The following is a 21,432-nucleotide window of genomic DNA, read 5'->3' as shown; positions in this document are numbered from 1 at the left end:
GGGCATTTTCTGTGTCACAGCAGGATTAGGTAGAACACAAAGCAAGCAACAGACCAGTCCACCAAAGTCTCTCTTTTCTTGCCACTCTGTCCTTCCTTGCCCTGCCCCCTCAAATCCAATCAGGGCTTCAGAGACATTTGTGAGAAACAAGCTTGTCACTTTTATCAAATGCCAGATTAAATCGGAGAAAAGCTGCATGCTCAAATAAGAAAGTTCACAGGATTCTTGAAAGAATAACATTTGCCTGTGAGATGTTAAACAAAATGTGTTTATTCATCATTCTCTGCACCTGGCAGCCTCAATATCATGAACGATAACAGGGGTTTCCTTCTTGAGAATAAAGATGGTCAACTTTTCGTCTTAGAAATTTCCCACATGTTATCACAGCTCTGTTTCAACGTCTCGCAGCCTGGGCCCCAGGCAGCAGAAAATCTCCCAGGGAAAAGTCAGAGACTGCAAAAAACAGCCACATTTCGGCCTGGGGACAGAGTAGGCCCAAAAGTAGATAAAGTGTGGGATGGGGAAGTGGCCAGGATAGCCAATTCAATTCACCTCCACAGCAGTTCCTATGTATGGGTCTTCTATGGAGGTTTTGGAGATGTCGTTCTGTTGATGGAAACCTCGGAGCAGAATGGCAGGGATTTAGACCCAACACTGAGAAGTTGCTACCCACTTACCAAAATTGACTGTGAAAGCACAGTAAAACCAACCCACAGTATCATAACCTTACATCAGGAGCAGCCCTCAAGGATGGACAGGTATGAGGGCCATTACTTTGTTTACTCCAAACACTATTTTTTTTATTTGCTAAAGAAATGGTAACTGTATGAATTCTTTGGAAATCTATCTGTAATAAACATGCAAAATGGCTTAAATAGGTAAAAGAGGGGGTTTTATATGAAAGGGTCGTTGGCATTTTCCATCACTACGGATTTCTGAATTCTGTAGCATTAGTAGTTTTTGGTCTCTGGGTAAAAAGTTAAGTATTAAACCTCAAAGGTTTTTTGCCTGTGTTAAATGGCTTTGCTGATATTCTTCTCCGGTGCTTTAAACTTTCTGGTCAATTAGCATCCATTTTACAGGAAATTTCACCTTCTTCTAGAGTAAAAGAGAGCGATTCCGTTCTGATCCAGTGAGCAATTCTCATAACATAGATGATCATGGGTGTTCCTTGGTCGTTCTCATCTTCTATATCTATTTTGTGTTATATGTTTACTCTATGGGCTTGCTGTGGAGATGGGCTTTTGAGATTAATCGAATGTGTATGAGCAGGGCTCGACAAATCGCTGTTTCTACTCGCCCGTGAAGAGCAGATTTCAGCCATTCGCTCCGTTCACCCCGTTCATGCGCGGTGCGGGGCTGGCGAGTAGATCTCGCCGTGGTTTGTCGAGCCCTGTGTATGAGGAAAGGGAGTTTGATGTTCTACAGCCTGCTGCATTTTGCTTTGGTCTGTAATTTATGGCAGAGGAGTCTAGAATCTTGAGTTGGTGCCCCTGGTATTTGTTTTTAAATAAATCTAAATAAATCAATCAAGTCATTACTGTTATTGTAAATTTAATTGTCAGACCAATCAAAGCTGATCTATGGGCGTTATTTGATTGCAACAGACTCTAGATACATAAAATAAATATTTGTGGTTTTTCCATTTTAAAAAAGGCCGAAGGACAGTTGAAATTTAAGCAAACTTAGATCTTGCATAAGCTTTTTCTTCGGGCTCCTTATATTATCAAGCCACGTTTTGAAGCTCTCGCTTTCATCCTTACTCATGCAAAACTCCTACTGACTTCAATGGAAAACTGCCTGAGTATGCATTAACAGTGTCAGCATTTGGCCCATTTCTTATAGAATTAATCATTCTAAACAGCTTGCATTTTGTTTGCAGGGTTTTTCTCAAAACACATTTTAAACAATTCCTCAGTCTACGTCCTTAGCCCTTCTGTTTCTGCTGGACAACCACACAGCAATGGTTTTTCAAGATAGACAGAAGACCCAACAATGTTAAACGCCAGGCAGAACATGCCCCGTTATGCTCAGATGACATGGGAAGTGTTAATCAGTATTAATACACCTAATTCAAATTAAATAATGCACTGAGGAACACAAAAGGCGTCAGCACATTTGAAGAGCTCCTCTAATTTTAAAACAGAAATGTCCTCTCCTCTTGCTCTTGCCTAGTGTGCTCAAACACAATTTAATCTAACTGCATCTACAATTACTAAAAAAACAGAAGTAGAACAACAGGCCCAGAAGTGAGGTCAGTTTTAGTTAGAACTTCAGGATAAATCTTGTGCCAAGTAAACAACCTTTATACACGAACCATCTGCTCCTCTGTTACCGTGGAAGGAAGTAAGGAACTATAGGCCTACAAGGTTTACATGAGACAAATTATTTCTAACCTGCATGTTGTCTGTAGCGTCACCAAGGAGACCTCCAAAAGTGATAGCATTGGTCACAGTGCCCAGGTAGATAAAGAGAATTGCTGAAAGAGCTTGAATATTTAAAGCGTCATAGAAGTCACTGGCGAAGAAAGGTATTTTCCTCTTTACATCTTTGACTAAACCACCACAAAATCTGAGGAAATAAGATGAGGCAAGAGAAGAAAATCATGAAGAAAAGTCTTACTGTAACATTCACCATGCTGAACAACTAATCAGAGACATTATCAGAAATGAAGGACTATCCAAAAGGATACGGGTCATTACAGTTATTTCTACACAAGGCATAATCAATGGGTACTTAAGCCAAATAACTGCTAAATGTAAACGCTTCAAAATATTCCCCTGAAATAGATCTGGGAGTCAACTGATGGTTACAGATTTGGTATTATCCATTCTCAGGCAATTTGGACTCAGCACATTAAGACAAATTAGTATAGACAGGCACACAGGATCACGGTTCCGGTTCTGTACAAATTTCTTGCCTTTCTAAGAGGGAACATTAATGCTAACGTGCAATTTCAGGCTTTCAGATTTTTTTAAATAACTATAAAACATTATAAGAATGTTTTAATTGAACTGATATCCAACGTATAGCCTTAACTCTATCTCAGCAAAGTTTTATAATTGGGAATGGTCTTGGTATTTCAAAGCACTTTACAAAGCACCATGTTACTAAGAAATAGTCATGGTTTGGAACCAATGTCTCAAACTGAAGCATGCTATTCTTTGCTTTCTATCCAGTTTGGCACTAGTACAGAGTTGCTCAACGAGGCCCTAATTTTATGTTCTGTTACATTAGGCGAATACCAGCATAACTCCAGTGAAACCAATGGAGTTCACTGGCATGAAACCAAAGTAACAGAGCAGGGATCAGGCCTCATGCAACATTATAGTCTATATTTCTGTCCTATTAAACTCTCGCTCCTTTTGGGCTCTTCTCCAATGTAACAGGGATGTCAGGAAAAAGGATCTCTCTTTTATTGACAATTCATGGGTTTGTACATTTATTTATTTTATAAAACTTGTTACACCCTGCAAAGAGCTAAAACATTTCCCCAAATGGGAGTGGGAAAATGTCTGTATTTAGGATGCACTTCATAACGATTGGCTTAATTTCACACATCCATAGGCCAAGCATTTCACATGCGCCTAGTGATCTGGGGGTTCTCATTGTTTGAGCCTCCAGTATATTCGCATAAAAGGATCTGAGATACAGAGGATTGGTGCTTGGGATTCTTTAAAAGGTCTCAGGTTGGGCACTCCAAAATCACAGGCCACTTCTGAAAATGGTGGCTACTTGTATAGCAGGTGAGGGCAATATTACAAGATGCAACGTTAAAGGGACTCAAAGGGCAAAGCATCAAGCTGAATAGATCCAAAAATCCCTCACTTACCTGCCAGTTCTTTGTAGTTCTTCACAGTCACCATGGCCCCCACCTCCGTGGCCTGCATCATGAGGCGTGTCTCCGTTCATCTGCACATTCTCCCCACCCGAATACATGTTTTTCCTATGCAGAAAGACAAGCCAAACTGAGGATTCATTGCGTTACACAAGATAGGACAAAAATCCATACCCAGCTCCATCACACAAGCCCTATATGTGCTTTCTGAAGTGGCAGTGCATTGAGTAAAAGACACAGACTGTGCCTGCTACACAAGCAGCTAGACTGGCATGTTGCCGATAGGGGATTATCTCATTAAACACATGAAGTCATAAAAAAAATTCAATATTGAGTTAACTACAGTTACCAATGGCTTGCTGCATTCAAACTACAAACACTGTGCTGCCTGCTAACAGGGATGTTAGTTAAGAACTGAAATTGCAGCATAACTCAACCTACTTGGACACTGCTTCCAGGCACGTGCTCTTCTACTGTCTCGTGTGGATATCTCCATGTGAACTGGAAAAATGAATCCTCTGCTTCCTTCCCATTCCTCCTCTGCCTTCTCCGCCCCCCGGCACTGTTTGCACACTGCACTTTCAACCCGCATTCACTTGCTTTTGTTCCTCAAGCTAGGAGACTAACTGCTGCTGACCCAACCTACGTGCCTATCCAGGTCTTCCTCAAGATACTCAGCTCTTGGTGCCCTCCACTTTTCCATCACGGAGCACGGGAGTGAACCCCGCTACTTAAGCATTGCTTGCTTTAACATAATACGTGTTCAGGTTCGACTTGTCACACTCCCTTCATCTTCTCCAGTTAACAGGCAGACCCGGGTGTCTGACTGTCACGGACGAGTCCCACTGCTTCCCACTGTTACCTTTTATCAGAAGATGGGAGAGATTTGGGGGGCTCTATCCTGATGGTTGGGTCCCACTCCCCAGGTGGAAGCACAATGACTTCATCCAGGAACTCATCAATTCCAGCGATCAGGTCCTGCCTGTCTTTGGCTTTATAGGCAATGTCATGGAACACCTGCGGGAGAAGCAACAGTCTCCATGCAGCCAGAGTTTTACGTTTCCTACCGCCAGGACTTACAACACAAATACAGATCTTTCAGAAAAGACTCTTATAGACTGCATGGGCCAATCCCTTAGGAACCTCAGCGCAAAGCTAGCAAAAAATTTTGAACAAAGATTTTAAAACAAAAACAGCTTTTTTAACAAAAATGATTGCTGAAAAACATATTTTCTTGAAATGCTTTGTTTTTCATAACATCTTTATCAAAAACGTTAGCAAAATATTTCATTTGCCACAAAGCCAGTATTCAGTAACCAAAAAGTTTCAACAGATATTTCACGAATGTTTTGTGTGGAGTCTGGTGATGTCACCAAAATGTTAAGTCACTAAAAATGTCAAGAAACAGAACAACAATAAAAAAGGGGGGGGGATTGTCTGTTGTGAACTAACCACAAACAACTTCAACATTTAAATCAGCATTTTTAATGAAATATCTCTTGGCTTCCTCTACTGAGAGATTCAGAGGGTTTAAGACCAGGATAGAGCACCAGAGCACCTAAACAGCCCTCCTGGATATCGCAGGCCACTGACACCCACACACCATCCACACACTAAACCCAGCAACCGAAATAAGACCAGAATAATGCAGCCCACAGGAGACTAAACTACTGTGGGCCACAGACAAAGAGTAGAAGAGACTGAGGTGCACCAGTGCCAAAGGTCCCCCTGCAACCACAGGGAAATAATTTAGTGAGACACACCAAGTAGAGCCAACGGGAAGTAGAGAGGTTGTAGCCAGTGGTTAGAAAGAGAACACCCAGCCTGATTTTCAGAAACATATTTTGAACCTTTCCAAATGAAAATTTAGATGGGGGAGGAGGGTTAGCATATGGAAGTACTTGAAAGCTAGTGGACTTTAAAGAGGCATTGAAGGAGAAAGAAGGCGCCTGGGGAATTAGGAGACTGTTTTGAGCATGGAATAGAATATAATAAAAGGCAGAGAGTTTAAAGTGGGTGAACGGTCAGAGAACAAAGGAGAACAAGAAGAAAGAGAAATGCTAAGCTATTGGTGAGATCTTGGAATGTGAATAAAGGAAGAGAGTTTGTAAGTTTACTCAAACATATTTGAAAGACTTACTGATCACAGGGAAAGATGCAAGAAACAAACACTCTAGTTCTGCACATTTAGGGTATGTCTACACTTGCATGCAAATGCAGACATTCGAAATTGCAAATGAAGCCAGGATTTAAATATCCAGTGCTTCATTTACATTTTTGCATTATGGCGCTATTTCGAAATAACAGACGCTATTAAGATGCGGTTATTTCGAGAGAAAAGCCTTCTCTTGAAATAACTGGTAAACCTCATTGTATGAGGAATAAGGGTTATTTCGAGAGAAGGGTTTTCACTTGAAATAACCTCGTCTTAACAGCATCTGTTATTTCGAAATAGCTCCATAATGTGAATATGCAAATGAAGGGCGGGCTATTTAAATCCCGGCTTCACGTGCAATTTCGAATGTCTGCATTTGCATCCTTCTCTCGAAGAGGGTGCAAGTGTAGACATACCCTTACAGAAGTGTGGAGGCAGATTAAATAGTTATGTAAAGAACAGGCATTTAAAGATGATCAAAACTTTAATCTCTAAATTCCTAAAGTCAGCACTCACATAAATTCAGCACTCACAGATCCATCAACCAATTTGCCATCTCAGCAGTCTCACACGCAGTACTCATATGTGGAATCCAAAAGTTATTATACAGCAAAAGAGGAGAAAGGGTGCCATCTACGTAAGTGACAAAACAGAAAACAACTGGACATGACATTTGTAAAAATGCCTACCTCGTCAGACATCAAAGTGGCAATGGATCGACCAATCTCATGGTAGGACTTAGCTTTGCCCTTAGGACCCAGCAAAACGAATAGGAATCTGACCAAAAACAAATGGATCATTACCATTTAAGATAGCAAACCATATCATTTACTCATCATACCATAAATTCATCTACATTAAATAAAAGGAGAGCACATGGATTTCATCCCCATGAGGATGATACTGTAGCAGTTAGAGATGCAATGCATTCCATTTCCCCGTGAAACAGGCTCCCTACATAGGATATAATTAGACATCAAGAATGAGAGGTTCAAAAGCACTCAGCATTGACCTAACTGCTCCCATTAAAGCCCATGGTAAAACTCTCAGACTTCGACAGCATCCGATTAAGGCCAGCACTGGGCACATTTGGAGACCCCACTCTACATCCACAATGCAGTAGTCTTTAATGGAACAACCAAAAATGAATCCTGTTTCAATGTACAGTAAGTTCAGGTAAAAGTTGCAGGAACTATGAGGAATCTAGGAAAATTTGCAATATGCGTTATTTTAAGTTTGGGTTTCAGAACCACAGTCACCACAGCGCTCACTGGCTTCAGTGGCAGCTCAGCACCCTTCATAAACCAGGCCATTCTAATGCACAGGAGGAATGAGAATAGGCTTGTGTCTCCACAGCAAAACTAGTGTATTTTCCTCTGAGTCACACACTTCAGTAAATCAAAACTTGCTAGGCTAGCAAATTTGGGGAACAAGTTCTTCCTTCAGTTGTGTGGTCCTCAGAGTCTTTCCTCTAACAGCCTTTCCTCTAGGTCACCACACACACACCCCTCGGCTAGGATATCAGTCAGGTGTCTTTGTATTTTCTTCATTAAACAAGTGCTGTGATGGTGCTACATAGAGGGATCTAGCATCCAGCCGCAACCCCAGCAATCTAATAAATGAGTCGGCTGCAGGCAGCATCTGAAATGTGATACTCCTCAAATGCCAGAGACTAGGAAAATGTACTGCTCACATGTCCAATTGCATTATAGCCCAAAGGTCCCCAAACTGAGCTCTCTTAATAATTTAGCTAAACTGATGGAGCCTGGCATGCCTTGTGTTCCCGGTGGGGATACAACACACCGGCTCGCTGATCAAAAATGCTCCATAGCCCCTGTGCAAGGCAGATATTCATGTAAGTGGACTGTATTTTTAACTTACACACAGGGCTGGGATCACAATGAGCATTAATCCTTTCGCGGATACCTGGTGGACAGTGGTTGCATGTTACTGCATACACGCTTACTCGAGAATATCTTCGATGTGTCATCAATGCTCTTTCCCTTCTCCTGGCTGGTCACGCATGAGAGAGAGTAGCAGCAACAGGCTCGGGCTGCCGAGGGAAGATGCTAACAAGCACAACCTGCTGACCTGAGATCTAGGGCTTGTGGCCCTATTTTGATTTTTAAATAGCTTGAACGTGGGGGAAAGGTACCAGATGGGCAGCTGGCCATCCACAAAACAGCCACCCTCTAGGCAGCAGGAATGCCAGCTTCCTACATTCACCTGTCCCCGTGGCTCACCCAGGAATGAGTTGGGTCACAGCTGAGCAATGGAGGAGTTCAATCCGCAGGTCCAACCACTGGCATCTGTCCTGTGCTGGCTGAGAAGAATGTCCATTAACTTTGTTGGTAGTTTTGTGATTTGCCCACCTCTTCCATGGGAACGGATTTGAGACTCTCATAGACTCACAGACTTTAAGGTCAGAAGGGACCATTTTGATCATCTACTCTGACCCCCTGCACAATGCAGGACACAGAATCTCACTCACCCTCTCCTAGAATAATCCTCTCACCTATATCTCAGATATTGAAGTTCTCGAAATGATGGTTCAAAGACCCCAAGATGCAGAGAATCCTCCCGTAAGTGCCCCATGCTACTAAGGAAGGCGAAAAACCTCCAGGGCCTCTGCCAATCTGCCCTGAAGGAAAATTCCTTCCCGACCCCAAATATGGCGATCAGCTAAACCCTGAGCATGTGGGCAAGACTCACCAGCCAGACACCCAGAAAAAATTCTCTATTGCAACTCCTATCTTCCCACCGTTGGCTTATTTACCACTGATAGTGAAAGGTCAATTAATTGCCAAGATCATATTACCTCATCAAACCATGCCCTTCATGCAGACCAGACAACACCAAATCTGGCATCCAATGCAACCCTAATATGAAAGACTTCTCTAGTTACCAACCTACTCCCGTAGCTCAGGCCAACAGAAGATAAGACAGAAAGCCTGTTTTTAGGATTTCAGTTTACCTAGCAGAGCATGAGAATTATTGCACAAGACATTTTCCAGCAAATCCTGTGTCTCTCTCTGGCAGCCCAAAATCAAGCAGACTAAGGTGCACTGTAAATCCAGTCCGTCTGGAAAAAAAGGCCAAACAAAAGGCACCACCCACAATATTACTACACTGATCAACTCAGCTTGGAGTAAATGGACACAACTCTTGCACATCTCAGAGGAAGTTGGCTCCAGAGATTCTGGGGCAGAAGTTAAAAAACCCAGCTTGCTGGAGGAGTGAGTCGACTAGAGAAGAATATGTATCAAATCAGCGTTCCCTGTAAGTGGTGTGCTTCAGAGGCCATCTCAGAGAGATTCAAATGCCGCTCAACTGATTAGCAAAGCGCCCACTGTGTTTCTACTGGTGGTGCGCATCCAACATGCCTCAGTGCACAGAACAAAATTTATTCTGTACACAGATGGACAAAGTTAGAGGGAACATTGACCAAAATCTTGACTAAATGGCATAACCAAGCACCAGAGCTCAATTTGGGGGGAAATGTATTTGTAATGAGGGATACAGAGCCCACACCGGGTTGGGGCAAGACTGAGCCAAATGGTTCTAGGGCCAAGCATGCCAGCAATCCATATGTAATGGCTGTTAATCAAGGAGGCTGGGCACTCCATATATAAATAGCTAAGGCAGAGCAGGAAGTTCCACAGGAACAAAACCAGGGCTGCCCACACATGGGGAGAACGCCTCTTTCTCTGGAAAAAGAAAAAGCCAACACAGCGATTTCCTGAGGGTTAAAAGGCCGTTACTTCAGAAAAGGGTGTTGCCTTCTGGTTTGTTTCACTGTTGCTATTCATGTTGTCCCCTTGAACAGAGAGATTCTCTTGGTGGAAGGGATAACTTGGCTAGTTATCCCACCAGAAATTGCTGGACTGGACACTGCTTGATGGCAGGGGCACTATTTGTTATTCATCTCCGTGAGAATGAAGTGAAGATTCCGGACAGGTGAAGTCTCTGGGTTTTTTTCCCTGCTTTACCACACAATGCTTCATTGTTTGGACACCTTGTCAATATGCCACCCAGACATTTGCTTGCTTGGTGTTATATGGCCCAGTAGACTGAGAAATGTAAACTCTTGCTGCCAAGAGACCAGATTCCCTAGAGAATTGCTCAGAGCTGGAAAAATTCCAGTGAGCTGCAGTTGCTGGGAGAAGGTGGATATTTGTAGTCCTGCGTGGATACAAAATTTGTACCCACAATAAGAGTCACGCATGTGGATTGTTGCTATAAAGCAGCTATCCATGGATTTGCAGGGCTCTACAGATATTCTGGACTATAAGCAGGACACACAGATTGGAGTAAGATTTAAAAAAAAAAAACAGATCAAAGGACAGTCAACCTGTGGAACTCCTTGCCAGAGGATGTGGTGAAGACTAGGACTTTAAAAGGGTTCAAAAAAGAGCTAGATAGATTCATGGAGGTTAGGTCCATCAATGGCTATTAGCCAGGGTGGGTAGGAATGGTATCCCTAGCCTCTGTTTGTCTGGAAATGGATGACAGAGGAGGGATCATGTGAGGATTCCCTGTTGTGTTCCCTCCCTCTGGGGCATCTGGTATTGGCCACTGTCGGCAGACAGGACACTGGGCTAGATGGACCGTTGGTCTAACACAGTCTGGCCATTCTTATGGTCTTGTTTTTAATCAATGGCCTGGGATTCTGGAGATCAGGTTTGAATATATACATTAAAGCAGAGGAAAACACTGCCTCAGCCAGATTAGTATAAATGCTTCATTCAGACTAACCTAGTCATTAGCATAAATGAGATAAATAAGTGCTTGTGAAAGTGAGAAATTCATAGCATTGTAAATTTAAAACGGATGAGTAGAGACCAAAATGAACAGAATAGACAGCAATTTAAAAGCCTGGGAAATCCAATTCGTGGTGGACAGACAACACACAAGATGAAGGGCTGATGAGGCCTCATGGAAAAATATTCCACCGCAAAACAGTTGAACTTATAGTTCATCATGCGGAATTCAATTCCCCTGTTCTTTATTGCCAAGGAGGTACAATGGCATGGAGCACAGGTCTTTGTTCAGTCAGAGCTTACAGGCTCTTGGTGTTTTCTTTTAAACAAAGATTCTCCTTTTCTTTACATGTTCCCAGTAACAAAGCCTAGGTAGAGTGAGTTCCAAATAGAAAATCATTGCAAAGATTTCCATTGAGCATCAGCTGCTCTGTAACTAAACATTGTTCTAAAATAAAAACCAAGCGACAAATAGAAACAATGCAAAGGGAATACAGAGCCAACAGGCAATCAGTCTGCCCGATACAGTCTAAATCATCCACACAGTGAAGTGTATTTGTTCTATAGTTCTGTAGCAACATGAAGAAAAGGAATGAGGAGAAAGGGGTGTAGATAACATTAGTCTTTCGCTCTCTAGAGAGTTCAACTTTGGTGCTTGCATCCTCTTCTTCAGCAAACACCTGCCACAGCTCCGCCCTTGAAGATATGTGATATGTTGTCCACAGGAATCATGTTTTGTTTTCTTGTGACTTTGTAGTTGTGATGTCTGTTGTTCTGTTGTGACTTTGAAAATGGAAGAACCAAGAGGTCTAAGGTACTTTTCTGAGTAGCCATGTAATATCATCTTATGAGGAACTTTTTCTTTTCCCATCCCTTTCCCCCAGGTGGCTGTTTATGACCTTCACAACTTGTGTCATGGCTTCATGGAGCCCTGATCCAGCTCCCATCAAGTTCAGTGGAGCAGAGTGAGGCAGGATCCTTGACTGTAAACTCCTTGGGTACGTCTAGACTTCAGGCTTTTGTCGACAGATACTGTCGACAAATCTTCTGTCGACAAAGAGCGTCTAGACTACATTCAGTTCTATCGACAAAGCAGCTTGCTTTGTTGACATGGCAGTGTAGATGCAAAGGACAGTTTAGATGCAATAGCGCCTTCTGTCGACAGAACTCTGTCGACAAAAGGCATTATTCCTCGTAAAATGAGGTTTACCAGCGTCGACAAAACTGCTGAGTTCTGTCGACGTTATGTCGACAGAACTCAGCGGTAGTGTAGACGCAGGTTTAGTTTTGTCGACAAAAGTCCACTTTTGTCGACAAAACCCTTTAGTCTAGACACAGCCCTTGGGGCAATCACTTGTGACTATGAAGCACTCAGCACGTTTATGGTGTTCAGGTATAACAAGCTAATTCACTTTAAATCGCTGAGCAAATACACTTACAGCTATAACACTACTTTTAAAATGTTGACATTACAGACACATTTGAAGTCAGTGAGGGGTATCCACAGTGGAAGCCCACATAGGGCCACTTTGATTCGGGTCTGTGCACTTGTGCTCTAACCTGGATCAGAAAATCCTTAACCTAGAGTTAAAATGCAGTGTAGACGCTCAAGCCCAGAAATCCCTAGCACACATCAGCTGACCCAAGTCCCACTAGCCCTAGGCATACATTGCTATGCAGACATAGACCTTGAGAGTTCTGAAGTGCACATTTACAGCAGACATGCTCCTTACACAGGGAGGCTAAAACAAATGATTGAATGATGAGCTAAGTCCACCATAGCCAGTGTGGACCCTTCTGGGATTTTCTTTATTGGATTTCGCAGGATGCAACCACTGCAAATGGCTCTACATTACTCACAGAAGCAAGCTAATGAGCCTCCCTAGTCTGATTACAGCTAACATTTGGTTTGGAGGACAGCAAATGGATAATGCTATTTCCTGGGGAAAAATGTTAATGTGGAAGGATGTATTGTTTTCAATAACACTCTGGAATAATTCCATGGGGTGATTAAGCTTTTCTACTTCTTAGCTCCCACTCTCAGAATAAAGGATGCCCAATTTTACCTCTAATGGGGAACAATCAGATGTGTATTTAAAAATAAATAATAACCAGAGTCAGGCCAGAGATGGAAGTACCAAAATGTACAGAACCCAATAACTCTGAGATCAAAAACAGTTCTTGCTAAAAAATAATTCACCCTATTTTTCCAATGTATTCCTTAAAAAAATACTCTAAAATGTAAACAAATTATTAAACACACACAAACATTTAATACGACCTGAACATCAGCCACAGGTAATTTCTTTAAGTACAAGTTCATGAAAATTATTGACAAGTTGCCACTTACACAGAATGAAAATGACCCATATTCAAGTTAAATATTCATGGGTACGTCTAACATTACTAATATACGTTTATAAACTTTAGACTTACGGACTTTTGACAGATTTATCATCTAGATCAGTTTTATCTTGCACCTTAACAGTTTGTTATTCTATGCTCATGTGATGACTTTGTGTCTTCTTATGACTTTTCATATTATATATATATATCCTCAAACTTTCTCAGCAGCTTGGAAATATCACTTCTATCATGTAATAGATGCACTTTAGCATTTTGAAGAGTTCACATAAAAATATATATTTGCACACTAGTGCTTTGAAAGTTATTAAAGAAGCACAGAAGATTAGGTTTGGAAGAGATCTCAGGAGGTCATCTAGTCCAACCTCCTGCCAGAGCAGGACCGACCTCAACTAAATCCTCCCAAATTATCAGTATGTTTCAAACTCAATTACTTTCTAAATCTGTAAATTGATATTAAAATCCACGTATGTTGCTGGCTGCCAACATGTATTAAATGGGAAGAGTGCATTCATAGCAATGTATATTAACAAAGCACCTCTCCCAGCAATGTGGAACTGAAAAACCCCATTGTAATTTAACTGCAATTCCATATGTATGCAGCCTGTAAATCTTTTCATTTATAACTTTATTTGCTTGACTGGTATCTTAAGGTATATTTTACTAGGGATGTAAAATCCAGGCTAATCAATTAAACATCAGGTTGACCTAACATTTCACCAATTACCCAACTAAGAGGGATCCGGGTTGGGGTTGCTGCCAGCTCCCACGCTAGGGCTGGCTCTACTAGCTCTCAAACAGCCCCCAGGCTCCCTGCGGACAGAGGCATCTAGCGATGTTTACTGGTCAACTGGGTTAACCTTTCACATCCCTATATTTACTGTATACTTGTATTACTAAATTACTGTTATGGTTTCTGCCCAGAATAAGCAAGAAATACTGCACATGTACCTAAACTTGTTTTAAATGGCATTTCTATGTATTGCCTGCTTTGAGAAACAGTATGTGATTGCATAATTAAGAGGGTATTGTTATGCATATGAACAGACCCTTAACTTACATAAGCGGCGAGGAGTCCTGTGGCACCTTATAGACTAACTGAAGTGTTGGAGCATGAGCTTTCGTGGGCAAAGACCCACTTCATCAGATGCAGCCCACGAAAGCTTATGCTCCAACACTTCAGTTAGTCTATAAGGTGCCACAGGACTCCTCGCCGCTTTTGCAGATTCAGACTAACACAGCTACCCCTCTGATACTTAACTTACATATATTCAATAATGAGAGTTAACAGCCTTGATCCTCCCAATGTTTATGCATTTGCTTTCTTTTAAACATGTGAGCAATCTCATCCACACATGTACACATTTACAGACCAGGGGCTTAAATCTATAACTGAAAGAGGGACATTGTGACTGTTTTAAAACCATCACACCTCGGACTGAAAAATCCACCCTCAAGAGGAACGCCTAAAACAGACTATTATTGGAAGATTTTGTTCAACTGAGTCACATCTTGGACAACACTTTTTAATAATTTTATTAAGGCCTTCGCATCTTGTCAGTTTTATTGTCTCCCTTTTATTTGTAGGGATCTTGGAGACAGTTATAAGGAAAAGAAAAGCATTTTTAAGAGAAAGAAAATGTGCCTGTAAAACCAGAAGAACAAAGGGATTCCAAGATGAGGGGAATCTCTTTCCCCCTTTTCCCCCAACTAGATTTCAAATTAATAGTGTTCATTTAGTGTTACATTAATATGTATTTTCAGACCTTTTTTTTTTTAAGATTAGATAAAACTAATAAAATAAAACCAAGATCCCAAATTGACTAAGAAGCACAAGAGATGATCCATTACCTCAGTTCTGATATTCTTGGTAAAATATATAAATCCACCACAAGTTACATTATAGAAAGCAACGGAGACGTTCCCCTTGAGGAACAGTGTCATTATTTTAAAAGGTGAAAACACGTCTCTGATTCATGTTGCATGCTGAGAGAGGCTCTCTTACCGGGTAGGAACGGGGACTTCGGTCAGAGCACCCAACATAACTGCCTGCTGCAGCCGGACGAAGGCAATGAAAGGGCTTTCCAAGAAGTCGACCTCACCAACCAACACATTGGAGGCCTCTGCATCACGGGGCAATTTCTTCATAAATTTATTCTTCAGCTGTGGCAATGAGAAGGAAAGGGGGGAAAAAAGTGGTTCTCTCATTAGGTGGATTAATACTACACAACCAAAATAATCCAATTGTAGCCCCTCTCCTGCAACCCTTTACAATCTTAAAACATCCACATAAACCTATCACCAGCATGTCTCTGTGGTCAGTATCTAGTATAACCCCCAGGTTATTTTATTTGCTGGGAGTCTAGACACTCTGGAGGCGAGAGACCAGACTGGGAAAAAACACCTGCAGTGGTGGTACTTTCCCCTTCCCCCACAAGCTAAAAGACATCAGATATTTCTCCCCACTGAACAAGTTAGCCAGGCTGCCATTAGGACTGAGTGCCAAGATGCTGCTGGGGTGAATGGAGTTGGTAGTGCCTCTACAGGCTACAGTTTCTCGCTGAACTTCCAGTTTCAGGAAGACAGCACTGTGTCAGGTCCTCGTCCAAGTTTTCATTGCACCCTTCGGGGCTAGAAACTTTAAAAACATGAAACCTACGCACTGCAGGATCTGATGGCACCAGCCAGGAACTTGGCCCGTCTACCTCCTTGTAGAACCAGCCAGCATGTGCACAGCACCTATTTCTCTGCCCTTTGAACAGTGTGACAGAATTAATGGAAGGATGCTGTTAGCCTACCTAGGATGTTTAGGAGCAGAGCTGAGACATTCATAATCCAGATTTCCTCAGCCCCAACTTTCAAGAACCATCCCCGTCACAGACCCCCCGGGGATTGCGGCAGCTACTGCATGAGGTTTTTTTTAACAGCACAGCTGGCAACCAGGACCTAGGGTGGAGTGTAAAGTGGGAGGGAGGCTGGCTGGCAGGCAGTTGCTCTCCACGGTCACAGCGCAGGGCAGAGAACAGCAGTGGCAGACGAGGAGGGGAGGTGTTAGAAGCACAGCACAGCTGCAGCAGGGACTGCAGAGAACATGGAGGTATATTAAAATGTTGTGGAGGGAAGGGAGGCAGGGACCAGAGAAGACATTAACTCCAGGAAGGGAGCAGAGATAGAAAGTCAGGAGCGGGGGGAGCATGAGTGAGAATTTCAGAGAGGAGAGAAGCGGGAGTGGGATGGGGGAGGCGGGAGGCAGAGCAGGAGAAAGATGGGAGGCAAAGGAGGACAAGCCCTATTCTATTGCTAAAGGTGTGAGAGAAGGGAGATGGCTCGTGCAGCTGTTCAAACAGGGGAACATCTGCCATTCTCCCTTGAGACATAACAGAGAGCGGTGGAGAGCCAGTTTCGCAGTGTTCCAGGAGGGGTTGGCAGGTGAGGCTGGAGGATCAACGGTCTCCTGCTTGTTGTGGTGCCTGCTTAACTTTGGATAAGCATCCAAACTTCGAGAGATGAATCCAAATCCCAGGCCTTTGGAGGATCCGCGAACAGGCCCCCAAGCCACCTTTTAACAGCGACCACTAGCTCGTACACGCTTCTTCTCCACAGTAGGTCTTAAACACCTTTCTGTAAAGCCATTGGTACCCCTACTTGGCTGGAATGTGCACAAGGCCTAGGGGAAGCTGCTGGAGATGCAGGATTGACAGAGACAGTCACAATACTCCCACCTCCTCCATGACTGCTGTACTATTCCGTTGTGCCCTGTACCATAACTGCGGAACTCTAGGGGGCAAATTATTATTCCTGATCCACTAGGGTCGTGAATGTTTCGCTTAACCAGTGGGGGCTGGGGCACGCTATCGCCGTGAATGGTTTTCTCCCCCACAGAGAAACCTCCAACCTGATAGATCCCCCCTTTCTTCTGCCTCATAATACTTTCCTCAGAATACATTCCTCCAGGAATCAAATTTTAAAAGCTTTGCATGGAAGTTTCAAGCTAAATTAGTACACTGTTATTATGGGATATATACTGAGAGCAACGATCAACGCCACTCTGCCAAATCCTCAGTTGATATGAGTCAACGGCGCCTCACTGACTTCAAGGGAAACATTATTTTAATGGAGCTATGAGAATTTACACCAGCTAAGGATCTGGCCCTGTTGCCTCCCAAAAGCCCCAGAGTACATATGATTAGTGTGTTTTAATATTTATAAACAAGGAAAACATTAAACGCATGGGGAAAACATGAGGCTCATGCTACATCCCCAAATCAAATCCCTGCTGGTTTTAAATGTAGATTGCTAGATACTTCCCTGCTGGCTAAAGTAATGCTGGAAGAATCAACACATACACGGGAGTCAGGACAAGCAGACATTGCCCAGGAATTCTCTCACGCAGTTCTAAACAGAGCAGGATTTCTCATTAGGCACAACTAAGAATGTCAAGAGGCAGGTAACTGACTAATCATGTGATCCATACAATTTGTATCGACTACACTATTAGTCAGTAAGGAAAGGTGCTCAGTCCTGGATCGCACCAGTCGGGGACCTACCCCCACTGCGGCTCTGCCATTTAAATGTAGGAGGAGCCAGGCACGCAGGCAGTCCAGCTCCTACTGCATTTAAACTGCAGAGATGCAGTGGGGGTAGGTCCCAGATTGGTGCGAGCCAGGCTTACTACTTTTAAATGTAGTAAGAGTCGCAAGCCGGGATACAGCTGGGACCACTGTGGCTCTTACTACACTTACAATGCAGAGCCGTAGCAGTCCCAGACTGGTGCGAGCCAGGACTGAGCCGGGCTTCCTCAGTCCCGGCTTGTACCGGGTCCAGTAGTCCCGGTCTGCGGGGGGTCCCAGTGAACAGTTTCACAGCAGCCTCTCCTACTCCCTCTCCTCCCCGTCCCCCGCCTCTGATACAGAGGCAGCAAGGGGGGGAACAATTAGTCGAGAAGTAACAGGCACGTACCTATGGGCAGTGGCATTCTACAGGCACCTAAAAGTGAACGAGTTGAAAAGTTTCATGTTTTATGGTAAACATGCAGATCAGCTGTAGGTGGGGACCGCTGAAGATGCTGTGATCCTTCCCTGGTTCTAGCTGGTCTGTAAATTCTGCAAGGCTTTCCATTGCCAGGAAGGCTTTGGGGAGAGGCAGTGAACAAGGTCCACTTGTGCATGGAAGCACAGTAGCATTTTCCTGTGGGCTGAGTTTGAGAAGAATCCAACAAGGGACAGATCTGCGGCTGGGTGGAGGAGACGGCTCAGTGCCGTTGACCAAGCAGCATGAAGGAATACCCGCTTCCCACACCCGTGTCCCAAATTGCTCCCAGTGGGGCAGTGCAAAAGGCAGTTGGCAAAGCAACCTTTAACACTGGTTGGAAACAGGTTTGTGCACTAGTTTCAAACTGGAGGCTTTAGGTACAGCAAGCACTGAAAGGCTTGTTAGTATCTGTAATCAATGTTTTCTAACCTCCGAGGGAAGGTGCATGGCTGTGCCCCGCGTTGCAGTGATGCTGTATGTCAGCAATAGTGGAATCAGGAATGGTCTAGTTATTATAAGAAGACTAGACTTGATGACCTACTCAGGTCCCTTCCAGTCCTACACTTCTCTACACCAACACAAAAGGCTCTAATGTTGCCAGCCTGGACCTAGCGTACAGATGAAAGTATTACGATGGCTATCTTTTCATCAACATCAAGAGTGCAGAAAGGCCACCTGCCATGAGACACCCCATGCCCACAGACTTTCTCCAAGCAGATGTTTGCTCACTATTGAGGAGGGTGCTTTTTAATGAACCTGTGCGCTGTTCACGCCGTCCGTATAAAAATAAATGAGCCAATATGCTCTGAAACACAACCATGCAATTGGCAGAGTCCCTACCACCGCCATCCTTCCTTCTTCCATATTTCCCTTTTCTTTATCACCCTCACTTGGGGTGTCTGGTCTACAATTTAGGCTATTCAAAAAAACAAAACTTATTTGAAGAGTCAGTTGAGAGAGCAAATGAAGGGCAATGTAGTTACCTACTGCACTGGGACAATTATAAAACCGAGGCATTTAATAGCAAGAGAATGAATTAACACCACCGTCCATCTTGTCCTGTCTGCATAACAGAGGTGTTATTCCCGTCATGTAGGCATGTGCATATTTTAATCACAATTCAAGGGGTGATTAAAGGTGCTTTTAAGAAGACTGGCAGCGGTCAGCATAAGCTCAGGGAAAGCCTAAAAGGCAGGACCGGCGCTAGTTAAGGTGATCTAAGGTTATGGCACCAGCACGGGAAAAAAGTGTTGTGACTTCCGTCACAATCTTCGCAGTGGTTCCAGAAACTCAACAACAGATCAGTTGTGCTGTTGCTCACCGGCGCCAAACACACAAGGGAACCCAACGAAGGCTTCGAAGTTTTATTTACATTTCTAATCATTGTCTCTCGGGTCTCACACGGTGCTCCTCGCCGCTGCATCTGAGTGCCGGAGGGACTTTACTAACCAGCTTCCCCCGATCAGCCGACTGCCAGAGTTACTCTCATTTGTGTGTCTTCCCTGAAAGGATGGCTACAGCTTCAGACTAAAAATAGTTCCTGAGAGCCTACAGTTTTGGTCTAATCACTCCACCTACATCCCATAACTGCACCACAAAGGACATGAGCACACTCACAGCACAATGAAACATGCATTGTCTAGGCAACAAAACTTGAGCGTGGAGGCGACGTAATCTAGTCAATGCAATCAATTAGTTCTGACGTCTTGCGCAGGAACACACTGCAGCAGAAGTTTAATTTAAGAAAAGCTTCTCTTGGCTGCTTTCCAGCATCTTCCTGGCGGTAGAAACCTACGAGCACAGGCTTTCACTTCTGCTGCATGTATTAAATTAGCCCCAGAGGGACTGCTGCTTGGCAGGATCGTCCCTGAGCCACTAGTCTGGCTCGCTGCATTTCCCCTGTGGCAGCAGCAGGAAAACTCACGGAGGAGCACGTCTGTGTTCATGCGACTGTAGCCACCACTGTTCCGCTAGGGGGCTCTACTGGTTTTTGGCAGGGGCAGAGTTAGGGTTAGGGTTAGGGTTAGAGCAACAGAAAGAGCCGAGATCAGCACCTCCGGTGGTGTGGCCTATTAAGCAGCCTCCCAAATCAATCGGACACCAACTTGTTCTTACATGCTTTTCAAAAAAGCGCCACGTTGGTCTAATTTTGATTTTTATCACTGACTTTTGACAGTCTAACCCTTTATTTATGCACTGCGCTGACCCAAGCAGTTTGGAGTTATTGTGAAATAAACAGGTGGGTTTTTTTTTTCCAAAGAGAGGGTTACTATAGACGCTCCGTGGCAGTGCACTGAATTTGTAGGCAAAAGTAATGATGCAGCTTGAAAAACAAGCCATCGGTGGGTAACATGAAACCATGCTACGAATCCCGAGCGAGCACGATGCAGAGTCCTTTGCAAGCGTGACTCCAGAGAGACTGAAAAAAAAAAGCAGAACTGAGTATTCTGCTCAGCAGTCAGAAACGGAGGGTGAAGTCCTAGTCCCAGTAGCTTTTGGATTTCACACTCCAGGTATGCGTATAATGCAGAGAAACACCCACAGCGGGCCTGTGTTAGAGGACTAGGGCTCACACTATAAAACTGCAGGGTAGAAATTCAGCTTCAAGCTGGACCCTTCGCTCTCACACTGGCCCAGAGCGCTGAACGGCCACAGTGCAATTTTACATCTCTGCAGCCCAACCCCCAGTCTCCACCACATACACACAAGTTCAGATCAGCTGATCGGGGCCAGCCCCAGGTGGATAACTGCAGCATAGCTATACCCAGGGAGTCTAGCCAAGGGGAAGAATCAATGATTCCATCAGGGGAGGGCTGGAGAACAGAGCAATAGCTTGTCTGGGGCATTGGGACAGGGAATCGGAGACCGGGCTGTGACTGTTTCAGCACAGCAGCACATGTTAAGCTTTGCTAAACAGGTTTATCCAGAAATTCATGACCAGGGATGTCTTCCAGGAAGTGCATGAACTCATCTAGGTATTTGCTTTGTCGGACCACAGGCTACATAAGAGCTAGGGTTGCCAAATGGTTGAAACAAAAATACCGAATACCCCTTCCCCCAAAAAAACGGGAACAAATTCTGTTGAAGGGGGAAAAAAAAGTTGGGGAAGAAGGGGGGGGACCAAAGTTGTTGGGCAAAAAAAAAAATTAAAATAAAACAGCATTAAAACAGCATGTCCCCTTTAAGAGTGAGTGCAGGGATTAGGAACAGGGGAGTGGTTGAGCACTAAGACCCTGGGGAAACATTGCTTCCCCTACGTCTTTTGGCTGGCAGCCATTTTGTGC

The 21,432-nt window shown here is 43.8% G+C and overlaps 1 protein-coding gene across 8 annotated transcripts in view; it reads right to left on the bottom strand.

Moving 5' to 3' along the window:
• Positions 1-21,432, bottom strand: part of SLC4A4 (solute carrier family 4 member 4) — a 237,704-nt gene that overhangs the window by 69,521 nt on the left and 146,751 nt on the right. For all 8 annotated transcript variants that reach the window (XM_089778143.1, XM_089778146.1, XM_089778147.1 and 5 more), the window contains 5 exons: positions 15,123-15,280; positions 6,683-6,770; positions 4,701-4,855; positions 3,833-3,946; positions 2,397-2,571 (listed from right to left, as the gene is read on the bottom strand). In XM_089778143.1, coding sequence (XP_089634269.1) covers positions 2,397-2,571; positions 3,833-3,946; positions 4,701-4,855; positions 6,683-6,770; positions 15,123-15,280 — 690 coding nt within the window. The remainder of the gene's footprint in view (positions 1-2,396; positions 2,572-3,832; positions 3,947-4,700; positions 4,856-6,682; positions 6,771-15,122; positions 15,281-21,432) is intronic.

This window comes from Pelodiscus sinensis, chromosome 4 (genome assembly GCF_052426305.1).
Source record: "Pelodiscus sinensis isolate ZL-2025 chromosome 4, ASM5242630v1, whole genome shotgun sequence".
Taxonomy (NCBI): domain Eukaryota; kingdom Metazoa; phylum Chordata; order Testudines; family Trionychidae; genus Pelodiscus; species Pelodiscus sinensis.
Note: the sequence above shows the minus strand (reverse complement) of the source record. Positions and strands in the feature narration are given on the sequence as shown.